The 24,985-nt window shown below is 39.6% G+C and overlaps 1 protein-coding gene across 2 annotated transcripts in view; it reads right to left on the minus strand.

The window, feature by feature from the left end:
- PLA2G4A (phospholipase A2 group IVA) overlaps positions 1-24,985 on the minus strand; it is a 68,458-nt gene that overhangs the window by 13,143 nt on the left and 30,330 nt on the right. Inside the window, exons 6-12 of one of the 2 annotated variants that reach the window (XM_009806888.2) lie at positions 23,972-24,113; positions 13,751-13,887; positions 9,780-10,002; positions 7,858-7,972; positions 3,505-3,642; positions 3,092-3,184; positions 88-159 (exon numbers count right to left, since the gene is read on the minus strand). In XM_009806888.2, the coding sequence (XP_009805190.2) occupies positions 88-159; positions 3,092-3,184; positions 3,505-3,642; positions 7,858-7,972; positions 9,780-10,002; positions 13,751-13,887; positions 23,972-24,113 (920 nt within the window). The remainder of the gene's footprint in view (positions 1-87; positions 160-3,091; positions 3,185-3,504; positions 3,643-7,857; positions 7,973-9,779; positions 10,003-13,750; positions 13,888-23,971; positions 24,114-24,985) is intronic. The other variant, XM_059821991.1, reaches the window with a different exon arrangement.

The raw sequence follows: 24,985 nt of genomic DNA on the forward strand, positions 1-24,985 counted from the left end.
AATTACCAACATCCACAAACTTGACCATGCTACACGAAAGCTGATGAAAAAAGTAAACTATGAAATAAAATGTGAGGATTTCCTTACCTTTGGGATGCTGTGATTCATCTTCACTGTCTGAACTGTCATTGCTTACAAAATTCTTTAGCTTAATATTTTCTGTTGAAAGAAATATAAAATTACTTTAAACTGCTAGGGTTTAACTGGCAGAACAGCTAAGAATTTTAAAATAATTTGAGTAATAAAACTATGATAGTCTTCACAATAGAAAATCCAGCTGAAGAGATCCCATCTGCTGTGAACATCTCTGTGTTCAGAATCTGATCAGAACATATTGGCTTTAGCCTGCAATTTTTGCAAAGCTCCTGCAATAAGCAGATTAGCCAAAGGGCTGAGAAAACAAAATGTAATCCTAAAGCAGTACCTACCACTCACCTCTGCACCACATATCTGACACATTTCATTTACCTTGATTAAAATTTAGATGTATAGCTTCTGTCCTCTCAATAACTCCTAGTGAACTAGGAAGACAATGTTAATGTCTGTTAAATACCTGCTAATTTTAAAAAAAAAAAGAGGAACACTTAACCTCACTCATACATATATGAATAGGTACCCTAAAAATACTGGGGGAAAAACAAAAGCCAAGATGGTTATGAAAGTTCTACTGGAGTATGTGTGGAAAAATAAAGGCCAATGCAGTTACACGGGTAGAAAAGACAATGGTTTCCATCTCGTAACATTAAGTGAGAGAAATAAAACCAGAAATGAGTGAACTTCTCTGGCAAAAATCTGCATTTTGTTAGGGTTAACAGCTGTGTTTCCAAAACAACCACAAAGTCAGTGTTAACTATTCGTTACTATTTCAAGGCATTATTTGAAAGTCAAAATTAATACTGAAAAAGTAACACATTCCAATCTTCCTACAAACCTCCACAGGTTTGTAGTGGAGGTGAATTCATGTGAGAATGGATTATAGGCTGACAACATTATTTTCGCTAATTACGGAGGGAAGCCTTTCTTGAAATATGGTAGATCAGCAATGTTTTATGAGCATGTTTTATATCTTGGAAGCTTATATCTTACAGAGACTGGAGACAGGGACTGAATTCCAGTGATGCAAATGTATCCAAAAGAAGGCTTTTGAAAACTAAACCCCTTCATTCCCTAGTATAATGTATGCTAGGAATCATCTCTAATTGAAATTTGAGGCCAGTTAAAATAAACGGGATGAAGGTTGTTTATTAGTGAATTTGAACATATTATCAACTAATTGTTTTTTCCATTAAAAAATGAAAATAAAATAACATCTACTTTTTCTCATGAAAGGATAATGTAGATGTTGGTCTCTGGTGACATACCCCTGCTTTGGGTTGTAATTTCCAACAAATGCTGTAATTTCTACCAAACGCAGTATCAAAACAACAGCAATTACACTTTGCACTTTTTGCTTAAGTCTAAATCTAATTCCTATAAGCACACCTGTCTGAAAAAGAAGATTGAAGAGAGAGTCACTGTAATAGCAAGTGTAAAAAGCCACAGCTTTATTACCCTTGGTAATGAATACTGGATACAGATGACCACCACTGTTGCGTTTTTTCTAAAGAGATTATGACCTCTTAGACCTACATACAACACTGTAAAAATCCCCAAAGAAACAGAACAGCTTAATCATCCTGTAATTTTCCCTTAAATACTTTTTCTTTTTAATACTAATTGGGTCCTCAATCACTACTCAAATACCATCAGTGGACAAACATGCACCAAAGACAAACATGTACAAATTCTTGAGTGATGACATAGGAGACAGGTCAAAATAAAAATTAGTGACCCAAAAAGGAAGCCGACCAAAACTTTTGGATTTGGATTGCAATTTTTGGACACCAAATCATCTCTTTAAAGCAAGCCCTATGCAAAATTTATTATTTACTGCTCTAGGTGTGATTTACACATGCTGTGTGCAATACTGGCTCTTCTGATGTCCACTGGCATTTTGCTGTTCACTTTGGTGGTACCAAGGTTTCACTGGGACATTTTCAGCTCTGATAATAGATTGTGGTTCAAGTCACATTAGTATTTTCACATCTAATCCTACGTCAAAGCATATTTTTTAAATCATATGTGAAATGAGAGACGGATGAGAGATAACATTCTGTCTCTCAACATCTTAAAAAGCAGTAACACAAGACTTTTCCACTATGAAATTTATTGCCAGAGATCCACCATTAACAGGTGTTAACACCCATGAGGTGTATCAGAAACACAAACCTGGAGGCACAGGTCTCATTTTCATCCATAAAGAAGTACATTATCAAACAGTTGAATACCTTCTATTAGGAGACAGAGACAGATAAGGGGCTTGGGGTTTTTTGTTGTTTTTTTAAACTCAACTCAATCTGCATTTTCTCTTCACGCTCTTCAGAAAAATCTGGCTGTCTAGTACATTTTATTTATTGGTTACATATTTCCCTGTAATGCTACCTTCTGAATAGGAAGAAAACTGTAAAAAAACCTTTCACTATCAACTACATTCTCGAATAACACACAATAAAGTCTATCCAAACCAAGCTACAACTCTCTCCTTACAGTCACTATGCCATTTGTGCATTAGGAATGAAACCGAAATAATTAAATTAGTAAGCAAAGGATCAGATACCAACAGGTGACTTGTGGTCACAATGGGACAATAACAATCCAGAGGTGATAAAATTTGGTTTTACTTTTCTAATCCCTTGAATAATACAGTCCAGTGTCAAGAGACTACACAAGTAACTATCAAGTATTTGTCAGGTTCTGATCTCCAAAAGCTAGCATAACAGCATAAAAAAGGGAGTTGGATTCTTCTAATTTCATGAAAATAGTTAGATACATGCATGTGACTTTCAGTACCTCTGATACTGATCACAAACAAAAGTGAAAGAAAGAAAATAAAATTACTAACTCTCTTTCCCTGACCTCATCAGCAATTAAAGTTACTTGAATTCCACATTCTTAAAATGACTACCAGCAGAGTGCCATCCACAGCGTGAGAGTGCACTGAATCTTGCTCGTAATTGTTTTGCATAGTAGAAGAATTATATACTAATATTACCTAATTCTTCTTCCATGGTGGGACCTTTATTCTGAGAATTGGAGACGCCAAGAACTCTGTTAAATAATATAGAAAATGCACTGCCCCAGACACCTGAAAGGGAAAAAGTAAACAATGAATGGAGGCTGGTAGAAGAAAAAAAGACAGATACTGCACTATTTAAGCAGTTGCTTGCTCTCTCAACACACCTCTGATTTTGGAACATGCTAACTCATAAGCTCAGATGTACATACCAGAAACAAAAAAACAGGGAATGGCAATCCATGTCTGTGAAATCTTTCAAATGGATGTCTTCCAACAAATTGAGAAATCTACTTCTTGTCTCACACTTTGTGTGATTGCATTTAAAAGCCCTTGTCCATGAACTACTGAAATTAGTTTTATTTTGAAGTCTCGTTCTGTCACATACTCACCCATCAAGAAATGCAACGGATTTTCATTATACTTCTTCACCACTGTCCCCATAAAAAATTTGCTTCCAAACAAATCAGGAGACATAAAAGTGCCATACTTTGCCATACCAATCTCATATGGACTGAATTCCACCCAGTCTGCAAAATAAGAAACAAAATTGTGCTTAGTCAGCTATCTCAACCTGAATAGAAACAGAGGATGAGTATATATAAATGAATGAAACCTCTGTCCAAGCAAAGACATTTTAGTTAAATGGGAAGCTAAATAACCAACAAGAATATCTCTTAGGTTGTACTGAAGTAAAAATTTTGATTTCAACTGAAGGACAGTCTAATGTCACAGCAGAAAAGGAATTCTCATTCTCATTCTCTCTTACCACAACAATCTTTGGTTAAAAAATATGAGGTTGTAAAATCAGAAATGTAAAAGTAGCGATCACGAATGAGAAAAACAAAATGACATCTGGTTTTCATCTCATGCTTCAATTTGATTCCCTGTCACATGAAATGCAACGTGGGTCTACGTTCCAAGTTTGTTTTTGTTCACCGTGACCCTACCCAAAATGTGGAGGGCAGTGACAAAGACGGCAGAAAAATTATTTAATATCACAAAAGTTGTGAAATATTCTAGGAGACGAATTTGGATCTCACCAAATCCTAAAGTTTCTAGTGAAATCCAGTATGAAAAGGCAAAGCTGAGAGGCAACTGAGAAACTTACTTATTAATAGCGAACGATGCCAAGCATATTTCTAAAAGTACATGCCATTTTACTGAATAGAGAGCTCAGTACAAATACGGAATAAAATGTTCAAATGCACATTCTGATCTTAGCAGAAAATTTCAGAAGTGATTTACATTATGTGATGTATGCCTTTTTTGAAAATGAATTTAAGCTGATTTTGAAATATTTTCTTTGACACCAGTGCAGTTGCTTACTTCAGAGAATTCATTTCAAAAAGGGAGCAATACGAACAAAAAATACCCTGCATTTTTAGTATTTCATCCATTCATCTATTTTATGTTCCATATTTTTAGTAGTGATTGATTTGACTGTTTCTGTAAACAAATTAGAAATTATTCTGAAATAGAAAGGCAAAAGAAACAGCTTTGAAAAAGCCCCACAAGTCATAGGATGTCATCCACCCCTCAAGATATTCAGTGTTTCTGTTGAGATGTTAAGCATAAGGTTAACCACTCATCCCGAAAAGGAAAGATTTAATCATGACTGCTGAGAGCTTCGTTTTGTGGGGCAATGCTTATCTATGCTAAGTCAAATACAACGTCCTATTTTCCAAATAAACCACCCACAAATCTTTACATTTATTAGAACAGAAGGAAATTCCTTTGAAGACCCAATCCAGGATTTAATGGTACTTCCCTTTAGATACATAAACAGGAATTGGCAGATACGTATTCAGAACCACGTCGACAGCCAAACTAAATTCAGAATTAGAATTAATTTAATCTGTGATAATCCACTTTCATTTTTGTATTTGCACTGAAGAAGAGGATTTCTCAAATCACATATCCTGCTTAGGGAAGTAAGATTTCTGCCTTAAAGGGCTTCAGCATTAGCTTCTGCCATTCCAGAAGCTCCTTGAGACCGCGGCCGTTTAAATGAGCAGGACTTGACTGTCCCAAGAGACAAGAACTCTATACCAAGAAAAATACTTAGTGTTTACATCCCAGTAAACTGGGTTAGTTCATTGGCTGTGGCTTAATCCAAAATGCACTAAGTCAAACCTCTCAGCTGCGTTCACTGCATTTTGGATGTGGCCCTGTGTAAGTTGGATCATAACTCTACGCTGCTTCATACCAGCTGAAGATGCAACAGATATTTCCTGTTCTTGGGAGGGAAGACAGAGAGGTAGTATTTTGCCGACATTAAGCATTTGGCAGATTCAGGATTTGGCACATAAAAGCACGGACTGACACACTGAGACCAGATTCACTTTACAGTCCAGCCTTGCTGCACGCGGGCAGATCAAAACCACATACCCAATCCAGTATGTGTGATGAACACGGCTAACCCAGCGCCGACTGAAGGATCCCTCTGAAACCTGAAGCCTGGGATCCGAGTGCTATGAATCCATACCTCAAGGCAGCCCTGCTTCCCAAAGGAATTCTGCAGCACTTACTGGTATGGAGTAACACACACACTCACCCTCTCACAGACGTAAGTTTACTATAATGACTTTCAAGAGCAAGACCCCCAAATCCAAATTTTGACTGGTCTGGTATTGCAGCAGCAGCAAAGCTGGTGAACAAGGCCGTTAGGGGATGGAAGCACACAACACCAAAGCCAAACATTAAATTCCACTCCCCTCTTTAACACTGGATACCAGTATCTTCAGGTAATTTCGTATCGTTAAAAGAAGCTATCGTAATAATAATCATAATAAAAAAGCCACCTTTAACTAAATCACTGTAATTACGTTCAGTTAAAATGATTACTGCAGTTTTGGGTATGGCTGGTGCCACCTGGGTCAGAAATGCTATTGGTAGGGAAAACATGCAGAGCCTGGGGCATGAAAGCTATTAGCAGCTGCATGAAATCTTGCACCATCGCTCCCGGAAGGAATGTTATCTGATATAATTAATGCATTTCAACTTGAAACAACATGAACGCTCTCACCTACATCTATAATCTAGTAAATAAAGTGTAAATAATTCTGTTCAAAACTTACTATCTATTTCACATCAAGAATAGCTGTTCAGTTCTAAAAGGAGAAAAAAAGCTTACAATAGAAACAATCAAGATCTAGCATCCTATATAATGATAAAGATGATAGCCTCATAAAAGCGAAAATAAGATCCACTGGCAGAGGCATTACCTTTTTTAGACCAATTGGTAAGGCTAGAGAAATTAGATCGGCCTTCAGGTGCTTCTGGTCTTGCTTAGAGAAGGCCATTATTAACTAAAGAGAATTTTCTTTTTGAAACAGTAAATAAGTAATCCAAATAAAATGTCTCAGAAGACAGAAGCACACTGAAAAACAATTCTTTTCAAACAAAAAGGTTTCAGTTTCCTAAGGAGCAAAGTAGACATTCTCCCATGAAAAATTTAACCTAATTTACAATGTCATTTTCCATTACGAACGAAGTTTTGACAGCAACTTTTCCAAATAATCTTTTTAGGAAATGTGGATACAATGTCTGACTTAGAAAACTCGGGCAAGCCACTTGGTGTTTCCATTCTCAGTCTTATATATAACTATATAGATATACATATCCTTTTCTTTGTACAGCATCTAGCACAATTGGACCCACTCTCAACTGAGGCTACTAGATGGGATTAAAACCTATGGAATAAATAAAAGCAAACCCCCCTTTTTGTTACCAACAGTACTTTACACTGTGCAAGAATTAAAAAAGATGTTTGTTCAATTCTAACTTCACTCTTCTTAGAAAGAGAGATAATCCTGTATGGCTGAAGACATTTCCCTTTACCTGCTTGATATATTAATGTTAAGTAGCTTTCTGCTGTTGGAGAAACACCAGCTTTCTTTTTGTCTTGACTCCTGCAATGTATTTAGCTATTTCGTGGATAAGCAATATTCTTTTCAATTGGTAGGAAATAATTTTTTTCTAACATACAGAGAACAAAACTTGGCCACCACTTAACATTTCACGTAAACCTAAAGAGGCTGTTATTGTGTTAGACTTATTTTCAGGTAAAAAAATAAAAATTAACGTTTACAAAATGGTCTAAGAATAAGTCTCCAAACCCAAGAATGATAGAGAAATAAAAGGCCGTTGACCTAAAATACAGTCTGTTTGTCTTTCCATGGACAGTAAAAGATGCCTCTTAAAAGCCAAGAAAAGGCTCAGTTCCACGGTACGCCATGAGGAATACGTCCATTTGATGCCTGTTCTCCACAGCCCTGCAACCTTGGTGCAAATACTGCACCAATCGAGTAAGTATCCACCTACTTAAATATGTGATCACTTATCCCTGAGTAACTTCTTGTTATCAGACTCCACTGTCAGATTCCCAGAAGTCACTGAACACAAATGTGTCCATTTCCCCATCACCTTTTAAAACCCATCAGAACTGTCCTTATGATGTGCCTGTTTGGCATATCCTTCAACATCACAACTTCCTATTCTTTTTATAAATTAAAACCTCCCTGTACTCAGTTCATAACAACGCAAATTTTGTTAAGCCCTGAAGAATGTTTCATATCATGGCAAATTCCTTCCTAATCCTTGTCATAAGACTAATAATTTCAATGTGTACCAAGTTGCAGGTTACAATTATTCTTAAAAGTATTAAAAAAATAGGCTTTTTTTCAGCCACCCACTTCTCTCTTCTTTCCACAAGTGACTCAATACACAGATTGAAAACATACCTGCAAACATCAGCTCTGAGACATCTGGTTTGACATGGAGACATGTAAAGAGAGGGAGAGCACACTGTGCATTATTGATTTTCTCCTTCATGTTGCTCAAAGTGGTGTCCATTCTCTGCATGAAAAGAAAGACATTATGTCCAAAGGGATCCTATAAAGGCCTGCTGATATCTGGAAGACTAGTCATTGCTCCGAAATCCTCAAAGAGAAGGAAAATGAACAAACTCAGTTACTTCCAAGAAAAACAGAACAGAAGAACTTGTAAAAGGAAGTAATCTGCTTGAATACCTTTTAAATGCACAAATCAGGAAGGAAGGAGTGGGAGAAGACATGCTAGGAAGATGAAATAAGCATGTGTTATAGAATCCAAAATAACATGGCCAAAAAGAAAACAGTATTGCTGGACAAAGCAAGTTCTTTCCCTCTGCTACTGTAAAACATGAAAATGAAAAGAAACCTCTTAGGCAGAACTGCCATTAATGATCATGTAATGCTTTTCAATCTGTGCTGTTTCTGAAAAGCCAGCAAATATAACTAAGAAAAGCAAATGGTCTATTAAGAGGCTTACATTTGCTAACCAAGGATATGCATCTCCCCCAGAAAATATTCTGGAGTCTGCAGTCAAGAAAGACTGGAAGTCATTATGACATAATAGTACTAAGATGTGTTAATCTGTGAATAACCAAAAGCCTTATTTCCATTTTTCGCTGATTGTGTCAGGATCAGATTTAAGCTAAACATCTGTGCATTTGTTTAACTCCTTAGTAAACAGGGACTTCTAACCAACCTCACAGGGTCATTAACATCCCTTCATCATCAGAAACTCACCCTATATATCACAGCTACTAAAAGCTGTCTCGCCCGTTTTTCAGTATTTAGAGTGGCAATGTACATTCATGAAAGATACAAGTGTGTAAAACAAGTCTGTGAATCTATTAACACATTTCAATCTTACGATAAGATCAGATTCAAATTCTGCTCACCTGACTCATTTGAACGGGAAGTCTGTGTGCCTGATTCAGTCAATTAGGATTTGTCAACAATAAAATACAACTGTGTGAAGCCCTCCTATTGTCTCTTTTTTCAGAAAAGCAAGTAATAATAAATAGAGATGTGGATGTTTCACCTTGAAATTAGTATTTCGTTAAGCAAATGCTGCTTTTCTTATAGCAAGATGTGCATAAAGAGGTTAAACCATTTTATAATTTTTTGTTGAAATTGCTTGAGCAGTAATTTTAATGGATGATACACAATGTTAAGAGCTTGCTGCAAGTACCCAGCAGTTGAGTTCATTTCCGTTGCACATGAACGCATGACGTTTTCCTAGCTCTTCAAGAAATGAGCACCATTCAGAAACATGTCCCAAAGCAAGGAAAGCATTTTGTGTTTCCTCACAGAATCACTAAGGTTGGAAAAGACCTGTAAGATCATCAAGTCCAACCATCAACCAACAAACACCACCATGCCCACTAAACCATGTCCCACAATGCCTCGTCCACACGTTCCTTGAACAACTCCAGGGATGGTGACTCCACCACTTCCCTGGGCAGTTTATTCCAGTGTCTCACCACTCTCTCAGTAAAGAAATTTTTCCTAATATCCAGTCTGAACCTCCCCTGGCGCAACTTCAGGCCATTTCCTCTTGCCCTGTCACTCATCACTTGGAAGAAGAGGCCAACACCCACCTCACTGCAACCTCCTTTCAGGTAATTGTAGAGAGCGATGAGGTCTCCCCTCAGCCTCCTCTTCTCCAGGCTGAACAACCCCAGTTCTTATCCAGTATCTGTTCAGCTATAACTTTAAATATTCCTATTGCTAAACATGCTTTGTTAAATGTTACCAAGGTCATTTCAAAAAAATAGTAACAGTGGTTATTACACAATAGTTTCACAACTCTAATAATCATAAAAAAATGAACTCACATCATGGATAAGCGTTTCACCTATTAGCATTCCAAATATATCTGTGAAGGTGACAGGCTGGCCTGAGCTTTTCTTATTCCACAGTGCTTCAATGTAGCGTTTGACTTTCTGAGGAGTGAGCAGCAGAAGTGGGTTGTGACTCACAGAGTTCATCAATTCCTGATTAATCTCCTTTGGTCCTTTGTCTGGAAAGTCTGGATGTGAATACAAAGTTGACATGTACCTGCAATGGAAAATAGGCTCCGTAAGTATCAAAGCCTGGTTCAATGTCAGGTGCCTGAAACGTACAATAAGCTCATAAATAATTTGATACAACTACTGATTAAATGAGATTAATTTACTCACCGTTTAGAAAGTAAATTGTAATTTCTTTTTTCTCAAGGCATAGAAAGCTAAACAAAAAAATTCCTAACATACATTAGTATATGGCGTGCTTTCCAGGATCTAGATGTTTTCATAATAAGAGGAAGCACCATAACTACAACCTGTACAGAGATTTAATTGAGTCTGAGCATTCAGAAGAGGCCTATCAGGCAAATCTTGATTTTGTCACTCTGGAAACTGGAGTTTTGTTTACTCAAAACAAAGTTTAGGCACGCATGCAGACAACTGTGGTTTTGCACTTGGTTGGCTTAAGTAACACTATGGGTGAAGACTCAAGATAGGCCGCCCTAATCTACTAGACGCTCATTTCACTATTATTTATTCAATTACCTGGCTCAGCTATACATACCATACTGCAGGCATAATTCTGCGTAGCAGCGAGATACACACTATGTAAGCTTGGCCCTGAGATCACTGCCCGGCAATTTACTTGACAGCATGATGAACCCTGTCACATGGATGACGTAAGAACTTGATTCATTAGTCCTTACGCAGTCTCTAAAGCTTAGCATGCATGTCAGCTCGTGGGTGGAACAAACACAGCAGCAAGCCTCCATGTGAGCAAAGAAAGGAAAACTCAGGATGAAGAATTCAGTACAAGGTTGAAGCAAGATGACAGAAACAATCAGGGAGGTAAATGCATTGCTCCAAGGTTAGGCATGCATCTGAGTGAACAAGCAAAAACCTGCCTCTCCCTGCAAGAAAGGAATTCTCCACCCTTCAGGAAAAAAAAAAAGAAGAAAAGAGCATTATTCCCAAGTAATAGACTGGATGGAAAAAAAGAAAAGAAAGGAAGTGCCAAAGTGTCCATTTATTTATTCATCAAGCAAGGAAAGTCTGAATAGGTGACATCACCAAGACAGCAAAAGCAAATTTGTTTAAATACAACCATTTCCAACATATGTTCCTGACTGATTCAGTTCAGATAATCTTGCTATTTTAATACAGATTTTATAGGTTTACATTAGATCAACTATGTATTCACACCTGGGTTTTCCCAAAAAAGGACGTCATGGCCAGCTGACTGACGTCTTTTCAGAACACAGACTACACACCATTCCCTAGAAACACAGTGATAATTTTTCACGCTGCGTTGCACTACTCAATTGCTCTTCATCCATCTTCTGCTTCTTGAATTTGACAAAAGTACATCCAGGTTTTTCAACAGACAGTAATGAATCTGCCCCCCAACCACTAGTGACAGAAAACCCAGATTCCAGGGATGCCAATCTTTTATAGTTCAATCTGAACGAGAAACTTACTCTAGTTTATAGATACTTTTGGCATTTCAAAAACTTCTGGCATTCTGAAAGCCTTCTATCTAGTCTGGGAGGGGGGAAGCAAGCTTCACACAAGTGAAAAATAATTGAAAAAAACCACACAAGGAATAGACCAGATCATTATCTATTTCAAAAGAATTAACAACTTTGGGGTTAGAGTATTTCCTTAGAACGTGTGGAACCAAAATTCATGTACTTCCTTAGAGTTAAGCCAGGGGATAAAATTCATCCCAGGCAGATTCCCGGCTCATTTTTATTTAGCTGTTCCAACAAAAGTCTTTTTCCCTTACTCTCGAAGAAATGCGATATTCATATAATCTTGTAATTTAGACCGGAAGGAACCTCGAGGTCTGTATTCCCACCTCCTGCTCAATGCAGAGCCAACTTAAAAGTCAGATCAGGTTGCTCAGGGCTTTGTTCAGTCAAGTTCTACTTTCACATGAAGTATTCACTGAGTCAGACAGAGAGAGGATGACACCTCACCCAGCCCAGTCAAGAAAGGATACGGCAATACATTCCAGTGCTTGACCACTCTCACTGCAAAATAATTTTCCTAATAGCTAATCAAATTTATCTTGCTGTAACTTACAGCCATTACCCCTTGTCCTTTCTCTGTGCGTCTCCAAAAAGAGTCTGTTTTCTTTACAGCTACCCATTAGGTACCTGAAGATAACAGTAAGATCTCCCCCCACTGCTACCTTTGCCTACTCATCAAGGCTAAACAAAGCCAGCTGCCTCACTTTCTCATGTGCTCCAGTCCCCTAATTGCCCAGGTGGTACTCTGATGGAATTAATCCAGTTTGTCAACACCTTTCTTGTACTAGGTGGCCCTAAACTGGATTCAGATGCAGCTCCAGTATTCAAACTGGTAAATAAAAAAAACCTGGTTATGATACAATCATGTTTTGTGACATTGGGGATACTCCCTTGAAAAGTTCAAAATTTTCTTAAGATGTAACATCCTCTACTGCAACCTGATCCGTTGACACTAAAACCAAGTTTTAAAGTTTGACAAAAAAAAGTGCAATTTTTCACTTAATGAAAAAAAGTAGTGATAAGGAGTCCAAACAGTTAAGAAATTTGGATTGAATTTGTCAGGTGGTTTTGGCTGATGAAAATCACATAGCTTTTAAATATGTTACCTCATTTCATTTAAGAAACGTCAAAATAAATAGTTTCAACATTTGTAATAAGTGTAATTTGGGACAATTTTTATAAAAGCCAAGAAGACAAAAGGCTACAGGTTCATAGCACTGGGCAGGGAGAAGAGAAACCCTCTCATTCAGAAGGGTGCTTGGGGCAGACATAATACTGGGGTTCAAAGCATTCTGCTGCCTCCAAAGCCCTGAGCTCGTAACGCCCAGAGAGTGCCTTTCACACAGTGAAGTCACCCTGATTTCCTCCTGGTGATGTGGTTCCTGTTAATGGGCTGAAGAATTCATTGAGTCAGACAGGAGGACATCATAACTACCTGATTAGGGCATTCTAATTGAGACATCTTGGAAGATCTTTTCTCCCATCTGACTAACAAACTATTTTAAAAAACAATGTAATTTCTAAATTAAACAGTGACAATAGGAGTGATACAAGGCAATCCATAGCAGGATGCCCTGCAGCATGGCAGTCGGTATTCTTTCCTACAAGCTGAAATACATCTGCTCAAATCTCCTTACACTAAGAAAGATCAGTGAACAGGTCCTAGACATCCCCGGTAAATCCACTAAGAAGGGGACTACTGAGTCTAAAATGGAGCAAAAGATCTTTCAGTGATTTTGAGAATCTCTGAAAAATGGCCCAAAAGGCTATAATCCATTTTGGGTTGAATGAGTCGTCATCTTCAAATCGCAAGGGATTTTTTTTTCCCATTTCATCAGGAAAATAAAGAAACACAAAAAATATTTTGGATTTCTACCAACCACTTGAATTCTTCATTTTTTGGTTATCAAGATGAAAGAATCAGTTACACAGTCCTAGTATGTACAGTACTGGCTGTCGATACAGAAACGTGGGTGCATACGTGTAGCACCTCTTGTCATCCATTCCTGCTATCAAAGCTCCTAGGAAGATCACCTGGAGACTGAGCTGTCCTCACCCTTCGAGGCATTCTCAAACACCTCCACCAGCAGAATTGCTCCACTGAACTGCTATGCTGCAAGACCACTGTCTCCATATGTTTTTTCCATAATGATAGTGTATGTGTAAATTTTGCTGTGAATTATAACCTTAGAAATAAGTGAACTCTCATGGAAATTCATTCTTGAACTTCATGAAGAAAAACTGAAGAAAAACGAAAGAAAAAACCCTTACCATGTGGATCCTGAGAGACCAGCAATGTAAGTCGCACAGTCTAAAATTCCTGATTCATAAAGTGCTTTCATGACTCCAGCAAACCCTACCATGGCACGAAATCCACCTCCCGAACCCAGTATCGCTATCACTGGCACCTGCATAGATGAGAAGAACAGCATATCACCACATCAATTCTGATAAAGGCTTAAAAGTAGTAAATAAACGTTATTCATCAATCACTGGCCAAACATACCAGCCTTGCGCAATTAATAGGTCACCATCCAGAGATCTTCACAGCAGAGAAGAAACCTGTGCTTTTGCAAATCTGTGCACAAAAGTTCTAACAAGCCAAAAAGAAGGTATTCTACAGTCTCTTAGTGGTACATGTGTAAAAGAACAGCAAAATACTTTAATAAAGCACATTGAGATATGACTTTTAAACACTGTACGTAGAATGGAACAGTATCGTAATCCCATCCATGAAGTTACCTGTCCCCCTTAGGTTCTCTGGGCCCAAGAGTGATGCACAATATCTGTACGTCATTTACTCGGTCCCTTCTGCTTCACAAAGAGATGGATGGCAGAAGTACTTTTGGACTGCAGCATGGGAGGAGAGCGCTGCCTATCAAGACCAAGGGAAGCCAGGAACCAGCCAGCAGCATGAGAGGTTCTGTCTGCCCAGGTGGAAATCTCACAGAGGGGCAGAGGAGGCTTCCTTCCAGCTTCCTATTTATCTTGTACTTAGGGACCGTTAGCAACCAGGAGGTGCAAACAGATAGCATGTAACAAAGCACCTGGCATGCAGGGAGATAAAGGGAAGCTAAACGTGCCTAGCTCCTGTGCAGGCAAGAAGGAAGGTATGACTGAGGCCACACAAGGGCAGGAAGAAAGCATGAATTCCCAGGAGACGGGGAGCTGCAAGCTTGCTACTTCTGGCAGTGAGAGAAGTCTCCCCTTCCACCTGCAGCGCTTTGCCTGGGTTCAGTGCCCTGGTGACAGAGAAGCAACAAATGCCATCAGGGAGGATTTTGGACCAGATATCACAGGTTACTGGATAAGAAAGTTGACAAGTGACGGTAGCTGATGACTCCCTCTTCTATGGGACACAGGCCAACCTGCCAGCCAGATTGTTTGGGGAGGTTTGCTGCTTGCCCAGGCTCCAGATCTGTGATGGCATGGAGAAATGGCTGAGTCTCACCTGGCCTTCCAGATGCTACTCCTCGCTGCTTATCCATGTGGCCAAGAGTGATACAAGCAGGGGAGACCCCAAGCAGGTGAGAGGTGCTTTGCCCCCTCTTGGAGCAAGAATGAGGGGCACAGGCACCCGTGGCCTGTGGACTTGATCTTTCCAGTCTGGAAGAGGCTCAAGCAGATGCTATCAGGCTCAGGTGGTGTCACTAGTGAGACTCCTGGCTTCTTGCCCATGAAGCCTTGCTTGATGTTGAAGATGGTCCGTGGGAAAATAAAGAATCCACCTGACCAACAGGGTGAGGAACACCTTGATGAACAGACTTGCTAATTTAATGAGGAAGACTAGACTAACTTCAGTGATGGGGACCTAAGCGAGAAAAGGCTCCAAACGTTGCAAATGCAGGAGGAATACATGGGAGAAAGCTAGTAGTGAGACCTGCATGTTCCTGCTCAGAAGGAAGACACAATCAGAATGCCATAGACGTGGTGGGACAGCACGCATGCCTGGCACACTGCCATGGATATGTGGAGGCTGGGAAGATAGCCATGGAAAAAGGGTGCATGGGGGCTGTGCTCTACAAGAAAGCAGCTCCTTGATTGCACAGAACATCAGGATGCAACCAGAGACACGTCTTTTGGGAGCTTCTGGGTCATGATCAGAGAGAAAGTAACGCTAGGGATGTTGTGGCAGTCAGATTGCTGACCAATGGGATGAATTGGGTAAGGCTTTCTCTAAAAACCAGAAGTCTCCTGATCTGGCTGTGATCTTCACAGGGGATTTTAATCCCCCGCTGAAAGGTCAGCATTGTGCAAGCCATCCAGGAAGTTTGTAGACTGCCTTAGTGACAATTTCCTAATGCAAATGGTGGAGGGGCTAACTAATGCTATACCTCACCTGCTGCTCACAAATAGTAAAGAACCAGCGGCAAACGCAGCCACTGGGAGCTGCTTGGGTTGCAGTCCTCACAAAGCAACTGAGTTCAGGATCGGACCAAGGTTGGGAAGTAAGCATCAGAGTTAGGACTCTGGAATTCACAAAACTCTGGCTCTTTCTGGGCCTTGCTAGGCAGAATCCCCCTGATTTTCTCTGTTGGCAGTAAATTGAGTGTTGGCAAAGGCACTCCTTTCAGAGACAACTGGGACTAGCTGACCTCCAGAGATCCCTTCCAAACAGTATTTCTACGACTCTGTTATATTGTTCTTTTTATTTGATACTACTTGCTAATAGGGCACAATATTATCATTGCACAAAATCCTCCATTTTAGGCTCCTTACAGGCACAGAAAGGTAATGCCTCATTTTAATGATTCTCCAGGCCAAATAGTAAAATATATATAAATACAATGGAAGTCAAACATTATCATTATGACCCTCCTTAGCTTCCTGTCTACTGAAACAATGTATAGAATTTCAAGTTCATTTCACTCGCACAGATTTGTGGCACTGCTGCAGACCTTAAAATACAACCAATAAGTCTACAAATTGAGTGAATAAACCACGTCAGATCTCGGCACTAGCAAGTTGTTGCCCCCACAATGCCCTATTACTTAGAACTCTAATTGCCTGCTTTCTGAAGAATTAGAATCTATTTGAAGAAGTTGCCACTTGTAGCAAGAATTCTAAATAAAAATATACTCAGAATTTCTTTAGAATGTCTATCCTTCTTATCGGTAATCCAAAATAGGTATTAAATTTAGTTGTTAAATAAACTATTTAGCTACAAAACCACAGAAAATTTTAAAGCAATCCAAAGACCAGCTTTAATCCAAATGATATCCTTGTGACAGAGCCAAAAGCAGTGAAAGTTACTAATCAGAAACAGAAGACAGACAAATAATATTTTGGCTAGGAGTTTAAAAACGCTTTTTATAATAAAACCATCTGATATTACTACATAACATGAAGACAGTCTCAAATTTACAGCTACCTTGCAAAAACTACGGGAAAGGTAAGGAGAATTTATGCATATCTGTACACCTACTCAGCAACCAAGAGATGGCAAAGTGAGCAAAAGTAGAGCCAGTTACAGGTGACACCATATTGAAAATCTGTTTATAGGGGTTTTATTTTATACTTCTTTCCTTCTTACTTCCCAACCTTCCCAGCCCTGACTTCAAAGCTGTTCCCTTCCATTGCATAGTTTCTCCAAGTATCTAGAAAGAAGACAAAATAAAATAAAATAGCAATAGGAGAAAAACTGCCAGCAAAACCTTGACCCTGGATATGGGTAGAACAGACTTCGGGCTGCTGCAGGTGCCAGTTAGTAAGGTCCCCTGGGAATCTGCTTTTGAAGGTACGGAGGTCCATGATAGCTGGTCGCTTTTTAAGAGCCATCTCTTAAGAGCACAGGGGCAGGCAATTCCGAAGTGTGGGAAGTCAAGCAAGCAGGGCAGAAGGCCGGCTTGGCTGAGCAGGGATCTTCTAGAACTTAGGCAGAAAAGGAAAGCTTACGGACATTGGAAGCAAGGACAGGCAACATGGGAGGACTAGAGAGATGCTGTATGCCACTCTAGGGAGAAAATTTGTGCGGCCAAAGCTCGATTAGAGTTTAAGCTGGCCACCATTGTGAAGGACAGACAACAAAAAGGGCTTTTTTAAATATGTTAACAGCAAAAGGAGGATCAGAGGCAACATTGGTCCGTTACTTGATGAGGTCAGTCACCTCTCACCGATGATGGGCCCTGGAACTGCCAGAGCCCTGTCTTGGAAGACCATGACTGGGGGGATGATAAACTCCCAGCTGACTCCAGATTTGTTCGAGACTTGCTGCTGCAGCTGGGTGTGCTTAAGTCTATGGGGCCCAATGGGATTTATCCCAGGGTACTGAAAGAGCTGGCTGATGTTATTGTGGGACCTCTCCATTATTTTTCAACGGTCTTGGGAGTCTGGAGAGGTCCCAGTCGACTGGAAGCTGGCAAATGTTGTCCCAGTTTTCAAGAAGGGTAAGAAGGAAGACCCAGATAATTACAGGCCTCTTAGTCTCACTTCAGTGCCTGGTAAAATTACAGAGAAGGTTATTCTGCAAGTTACTGAAAAACATTTGAGAGGCAATGCAGTCATTGGTCATAGCCAGTATGGGTTCACCAAGGGAAAGTCGTGCTTAACCCATTTAATTTCCTTTTATGACAAGGTCACCCATCTAGTTGACCAAGGGAAGCCAGCAGATGAGGGTTTTTTGGATTTTAGCAAAGCTTTTGATACTGTCTCTCACAGTATCTTTCTGAACTAAATGTCCAGCACAGAGCTAGACAAGTTGGGTGAGCAACTGGCTGACAGGTGAGGCTCAAAGAGTTACAGTAAATGGGGTTACATTCGGCTGGTAGCCAGTCACCAGTGGGGTTCCCCAGGGCTCAATTTTAGGGCCAGTGCTCTTCAAGGTTTTTATAAATGATCTGGACACAGGAATCAAGTGTACATGAAGTAAATTAAAGTAAACTAGGAGGAGCTGTGGACTCCCTCGAAGGTAGAGAGGCCTTACAGAGAGATCTGGATAGACTAGAGAGCTGGACAATTGCCAACGATATGAAATTTAACAAGAGCAAGTGCCGGATTCTCCACCTGGAATGGAGTAATCCTGGTTGCACATATAAACTGGAGGACAAGAGGTTGGAGACCAGCCCCATGTAAAGAGATCTGGGGGTCTGGGTGGACAGCAAGTTGAATGTGAGTCAACAGTGTGCGCTGGCAGCCGAAAGGGCCAACCGTGTCCTGGGGTGCATCCAGCAAAGCATTGCAAGCTGGTGGAGGGAGGTTATTGTCCCACTCTACACTGCACTGGTGCGGCCCCACCTCGAGTACTGTCTGCAGGTTTGGGCACCTCAGTGTAAGAAGGAGATCAAACTATTAGAGTGTGTCCAGAGGAGGGTGACCAAGATGGTGAAAGGTCTCAAGTGCAAGACTTATGAGGAGCATCTGAGGTCACTTGACTTGTTCAGCTTGGAGAAGAGAAGGCTGAGGGGTGACTTCATCGCAGTCTACAACTTCCTCAAGGAGGGCCGCAGAGGGGGAGGTGCTGATCTCCTCTCTCTGGTGACCAGCGATAGGACACGAGGGAATGGAATGAAGCTGAGTCAGGGAAAGTTCAGGTTGGACATCAGGAAAAGGTTTTTCACTGAGGGGGTGGTCGGTCAGTGGAACAGGCTCCCCAGGGAAGTGGTCACAGCACCAAGCTTGTCAGAGTTCAAGGAGCATCTGGACGACACTCGTAGTCATATGGTGTAGTTTTAGGTAGTCCTGCGAGGAGCAGGGAGTTGGACTTGATCCTTATGGGTCCTTTCCAACTTGAGATATTCTATGATTCTGTGATTCTAAAAATTAACTTGCTACCATCATTGAGTGTTTCAGCAAAGGTCCCACCTGGTTCCCAGTTTCTGAAACCTAGAAAAATTTTCCACTGTTCAATGGTGACAAGGTAACAACCTCTTGGTTGTTACTAATCATAAAAAGAATTACACAGTTGTGCAGAAAGCCCCTATCTGATCAAACTGGTAATCAGTCAAAAATTTCACTGAAATGCAATTTGAGGTGCCAATAGACAGGATTAGTTATAAGAAAAGGAACCATGTGACTACTGAGTTCAGTTTCTTTCTGCAGACTCCACACTCCAAGCCATGAAACTCCCCTGTGGACTGAAAACACACAGTCACAAGGAAATGACCATGCACAATGACCAAGTATGTTGAGACATTTCTCAAGGCTTCCATTCCACAAAAACTGCTTATTCTTGACTCAGTAAGATTATTTGGTTATCTTCATAAGTGTTAAGCTTTAGTAATAGAAACCACAGGTATTTACTGGCATCAGCATTCATCATGCACCTCCAGAGATAGCTATCTATCAAAAAATGACAAAACAAAGGTAAAGATTTAGGACATGCCTGTTTTGTTAAGCCAACACCCCAATAACGGAGCAGTTGCTTTGAACAGAAGAGCCATATTACTAATCACAATTTTAATAATGTACGTTAGGCTTTGAAAGCTCTTTACAAACACTACCTAATTAACCTACACAGACAAATCCCAACAGGATGAAGACAGTGGTTTGCAGGTGCAAGCCTGGAAAAAGTATGTGAGAACACTTCCAAAGCACCACTATTCAACAAATCTATTCATCAGTGCAGTGGCATGAGCACAAGGGAAAATCTGAGTTTTCTTCAGGATGCAGAGAAATCTGTAAGGAGGATCAACAAAGAATGTCGAGAAGAGTCACTAGCATCCTGATGGCAAATACTCCTGTATACTTAATCCACAGGCATTCTGGGAATCATAGAATCCTATACTGGGGGAGGGTGGGTATACTGAGAAGTTGGTGTATGTATGATATCTCTTCACTTCCATTTGATACCAAAGCAAAGTATGAAGAGTTGCAATCACTACTTTATTTCCAGAAATGAAATTCAACTAAAGAGCTCTAGAGTAGAGGATAGCAGCTTAAGTAAGCTTCCCACAGTAAATAAAGCTTTTAAATTATGAAAAAATAACTGAAGAGAGGCATCTACTGCACATTTACATTTATTTATTTCAGGCAACTGAATACAAGTTGACTTGTAGGCATAAGTCAGGTGATGAGGGGTTAAGAGTCCTTTCCTGCTTTGAAGAGGAAGGTAGAGCACATTTCCAAGCAGGTAGGTTTGTTAAAGCAGCTTTTCAGCTGCAAATCAGCTTCCAACACATTTAAGGGCAAGAAATGGTAAAATTTGAAAAGACATACACCCATCTTACAAGTTGCCCTCTAGGATATATGGAGCAGAGGCAGGGAGGAAGTAGCTGCAGACAGAGTACAAACAGAAAAGAACTAAGAAGCCATCTCATGACTGAGAAAGAATGGAGAAAAGACAGGATACCAAGGCCTGCACGCTTCTCCATGTACACAGGCTGGGGCTGACGCACTCCACTTTTTGGGGCACTCTGAACCTGTAACACATAATCAGTAAAACTGGGGCAAAGGTACTAAACCCATTCAAAATTACTAAACTTAGACCAAAAGGGTAAGTGACTCACGAGAAAGTGATGCAGGAAGTCAATGGCAAAAATGTGAACTGAATACAAAAGTCTTGGAGACAAAAGCCCATTGCTCCAATCCCTGGCCACACTGCCACACTCAATTCTATGTGCTTGTGCTCACTTCTGAAAAACCAAAAGCCATGCCAGCATGGTTTTCTTTTTCTTCTGGTTCCTATACACAGCACAATGCTGAGGGACCCAAGCTAGTTTAGATACCCAGCTTAGATATCAAACCAGCTTAGATATCATCCAAACAAACTCCACTGAATTGAAAGGATTTAACAACGCAGATGAAGCGTTTGTCCACACATCTGTACTGTTTCTAGGATCCATGGGGCACTGTACTGTGTGGACAAGCTCAGCACCATACAGTTCCACTTCAGTCAATGGGCGCCTCATCTCAACAAGTGATTGCTTAATCACCAAACTGGGCATGAAAATGAAAAGGATTTGGAAAACAAGGTATGTTTTAAGAAAAGCGAGCTCCGAAAAAGATGACCTCAATCAAATTTTCCACTAATCTGGCAAAAAAAGCTAAAACATATTAAATCTTGTTTTAGGAATGAGTGGTGTAGATGTTTTTATCCAAATGCCCTGGAAATACAGTGCACAAAATCTGGACAAAAATACCTGTGGTGGGAAAAAAATTGCCATGGGTTACACAGATGATTAATAAAAATTTGTTCTACAAATCCAGTCTTAGAGAACTATATGCTTTCTTTAATTTATCATGGTATTTTTAGAAAATTGTTTAAAGCAACAAAAATTATAAAAATAAACGGAGCAATAACCCAGATACAAGAAATCTCATCCTCTGTGTTTTCAGAACGTGCCTCAAGATTAAGTAAGGAAATTTGGAAGTACTCACTTCCCCATCCAGGGATGTAAAATTATTTCACAGGTATTAAAGTCTCATAGCATCCCTGCAAGGCACACGTGTTGCTATTCACAGATGAAGAAACTTAGTTGAACTTTGAGTAGGTAAGTAAGTGACTTGTTTAAGATTAAACAATGACTCATAGGCAGCTAAGAATACTCATTATGTCTCCTGACTTTTGATGCCATGTTAAGACTACAAACATCCTATAAATCCTCTTGCTATCTCCCATCTGTAGCAATAAAAGTAAAAATGACAGGCTGTAAGGACAAAACTATATTTTAATTTGAACAAAAAGGTTTTTTTCATTGCTAGAAGCAGCTAAAAATTCTGACAAGTCAGCTTAAAAATATACATTTGGCATATGAAAAACGGGAGGATCACATTACCTCAGTCCTTCCCAGGGTTGACAAGCCTACAGTTAGAGATTACTCTCTGGTCTTGGAAGATGCAATTTAACTGATAAACTTTCAGTATTTGAGACAGTGAGGGATACCAAGGGAAGATGATGACAATAAGAATATGAAATCTTACCTAGAATTTACAATAATTCATGCACACATACCATCTGCATAGAAGTGATACTTCAGGCATTGAGTATCACTCCAGTCCTAACTGGATCTTGGCAGAATATCTGCATCCTTTCTGAGAATGATATTACTCTGCTGTAGAAGATCAGACCAATGTCACATCCACAAATATCTATTCTGATAAGATTTGCATGTGTTAAGATTAAAAATAACTGAACAGAGAATTAAAAAATCTTGAAAATATTCCTTCACAATATGCACAATTTATATCTCTACAAATGAAATATGTACGATACTTGTCAAATTCTTTCATCTTCCTCAGAAAACTCACACAAGCACATTTTACTATGCAAGACAGAGTTCAAAAGTATACAACAACACATTTACCCCCTGCTCAAACTTCATAGAAATTTAAAAGGAATTCTTCAGTGCTGACTCCAGTTTCTGCCAAAGATTGTCACATTCTAAAAACACACAAAAGGAATCAGTATCAAGGAATTAATCAACACAGATTAATTCATTGACTCTGTTCACTGCTTGACACCCCCCACATACACACAGTCTTCCTGTCACAATTCTGGGAGCAGAACAAGATGGGGAACAAGCAAGGAAGAAAGAGGAGGACGGAAGAGCTACTACAAAACAAATGGATCTGTACCAAGTGTATCCTTAATTAACTCAATATAATGCAGTGTTTTACGAAATCACTGAAAAGATCAGCAGGGTTCAGCAGATTTCTCACTTTGATGCGACCTAAACTACCATCAGTCCATCTAGATCTGTTGGCTTGACTTTGTGTTGGCTTGACTTTGTGTTGGCTTGGTACAGATCACCAGCCAGTCAATGAAAGCTGCAGTTTCTCATGTTCTCTAAGAAATAAACTTCATAATCCTAATCCTATAAAATGGGCTAAAGGAAAAGAAGAAAGGAAAGAAAGAAAGAAAATAATTTCTAAGCTGACTCTAACATTAAAACGGCTCATTTCCTACCTAATCCTTTAGACACAAAGGCCATACAGCCAAGGCCATTTTAAGAGCACAGGCTGGATATCAAGCATGCAATGGCAGATTCTGCCCAGAGCCACCGCACACTTCTTGTGCAGCAGGTATTTCACATGCCCTTTAGGCATTTATCAGATGCCAATCTCAGCTCAGAACCAACACCTGAACAAAGCATGGAATTCAGAATCAGGGCAAAATGAAAAGCATGGTTTTATCTCCTTTACCCAATTTTAACCTCGGCACAGCCTGCTAAGGATTAAAACAATAAAGAACCAGATAAAAGTTACAGCAGTTTGTTTAAGGTGCCAGTGCAAATGAAGAGCTGTGATTTCTAGCCTACAATGGCATTTATGCAGTCTTGTCCTTTTGCACAAAATGGACATCTCTTATTTAAGTGAAGCTTCATTTTGGCACAGGATTTTGTTTCCTTAAACTTTTATCTACGAATCTAGAGCACAAGAAAAATCATTCTCCATTCTAAATATTGTATGCGCACAGAGGAAAAAGAAATTTTTTTGCTTCTGCCATCTGCCTTCACATTGAACCCTTCTACCTCATATGTCTCATTCATTCCTTTCAGAGACAAATGCAGAAATCCAACAGTGATACTAATCTTGATGTGAACTCTCCAAACTTACATCACGGGAAGTGGTCAAGTTCTTGCTGTTTTCCTCTCCCAGAAATGATTTCATACTATGCATGATATTATCTTTTCTCTGTTGCCGAAATTTCTTCTCCTCATCACACAGAGCCATGCTGAACCGGAGATCAGTTGAAGAGCTGTTTTGCAAAACAGACAGGCTTTAACAAAAGGCATAATTCAAAACAGAATTAAAAATACCACCTAGGGAAATGAATGGAAGTAAGAGTAAATTCCTCATTAATTTACACACGATGAAATACAACAAAATAAAATTATGATTAGTCATGTGAGACAATTGCATCAGCTGATTTCATGGAGCGATGGATGCAAAGAACAACAGCACGCTGCGTCTTTAAGACGTGTATTTGATATAGAAACCTCATGGTTCACATACTAGTGAAAACTAAACACAAAATGTATAGCTTCTAGTGGTGTATTATGTGGTCTTAAAAAATCCTAAATTAGAATATAGCAAGTAAGTTCACCACTCACATACAATTATAAATTTACAGTCTAGAAATCTGAGTTCTCTGCTTATCCACTGAACAAAGAACTGCAATGAAAAGTTTTCATACATTCCTACTAACATATACTCTTCTTAAGTTAGAATTTCATGTTAAGGGAGGAAAGGGTAATTTTGACTCTGCCTCCATTCAGTCTGACAATCAAAAACTGTATGGATCTCAGCGCAAATTGTACTGGCTGGCCACAGGAAAAAGCCTTTTTCTCTGGCTTTCTCCCCACTCCGTGTGATCAAAAATGTACACAGCGTTGCATAAAGACCTCAACACTGTACTTAAATAAAAGCTACAACTTCAGCTCCCACTTCTCATTTCAGGTATCAAGGCAGGATAAACAATTTGAACTGTCACCTCATTTGGACTAGGTAACTCACTGAGCCTGTCTGTCATTCCAAGGGTTTGAACTACAATACCTCCCAGCAGCACTGCCTCTAGCAGACAGCCATGAGGAGGACCGTACAAATTTGTCCTGGGATCTGCCTCATTGA

The sequence above is a fragment of the Gavia stellata genome, chromosome 10 (genome assembly GCF_030936135.1).
Source record: "Gavia stellata isolate bGavSte3 chromosome 10, bGavSte3.hap2, whole genome shotgun sequence".
Classification (NCBI taxonomy): Eukaryota; Metazoa; Chordata; class Aves; order Gaviiformes; family Gaviidae; genus Gavia; species Gavia stellata.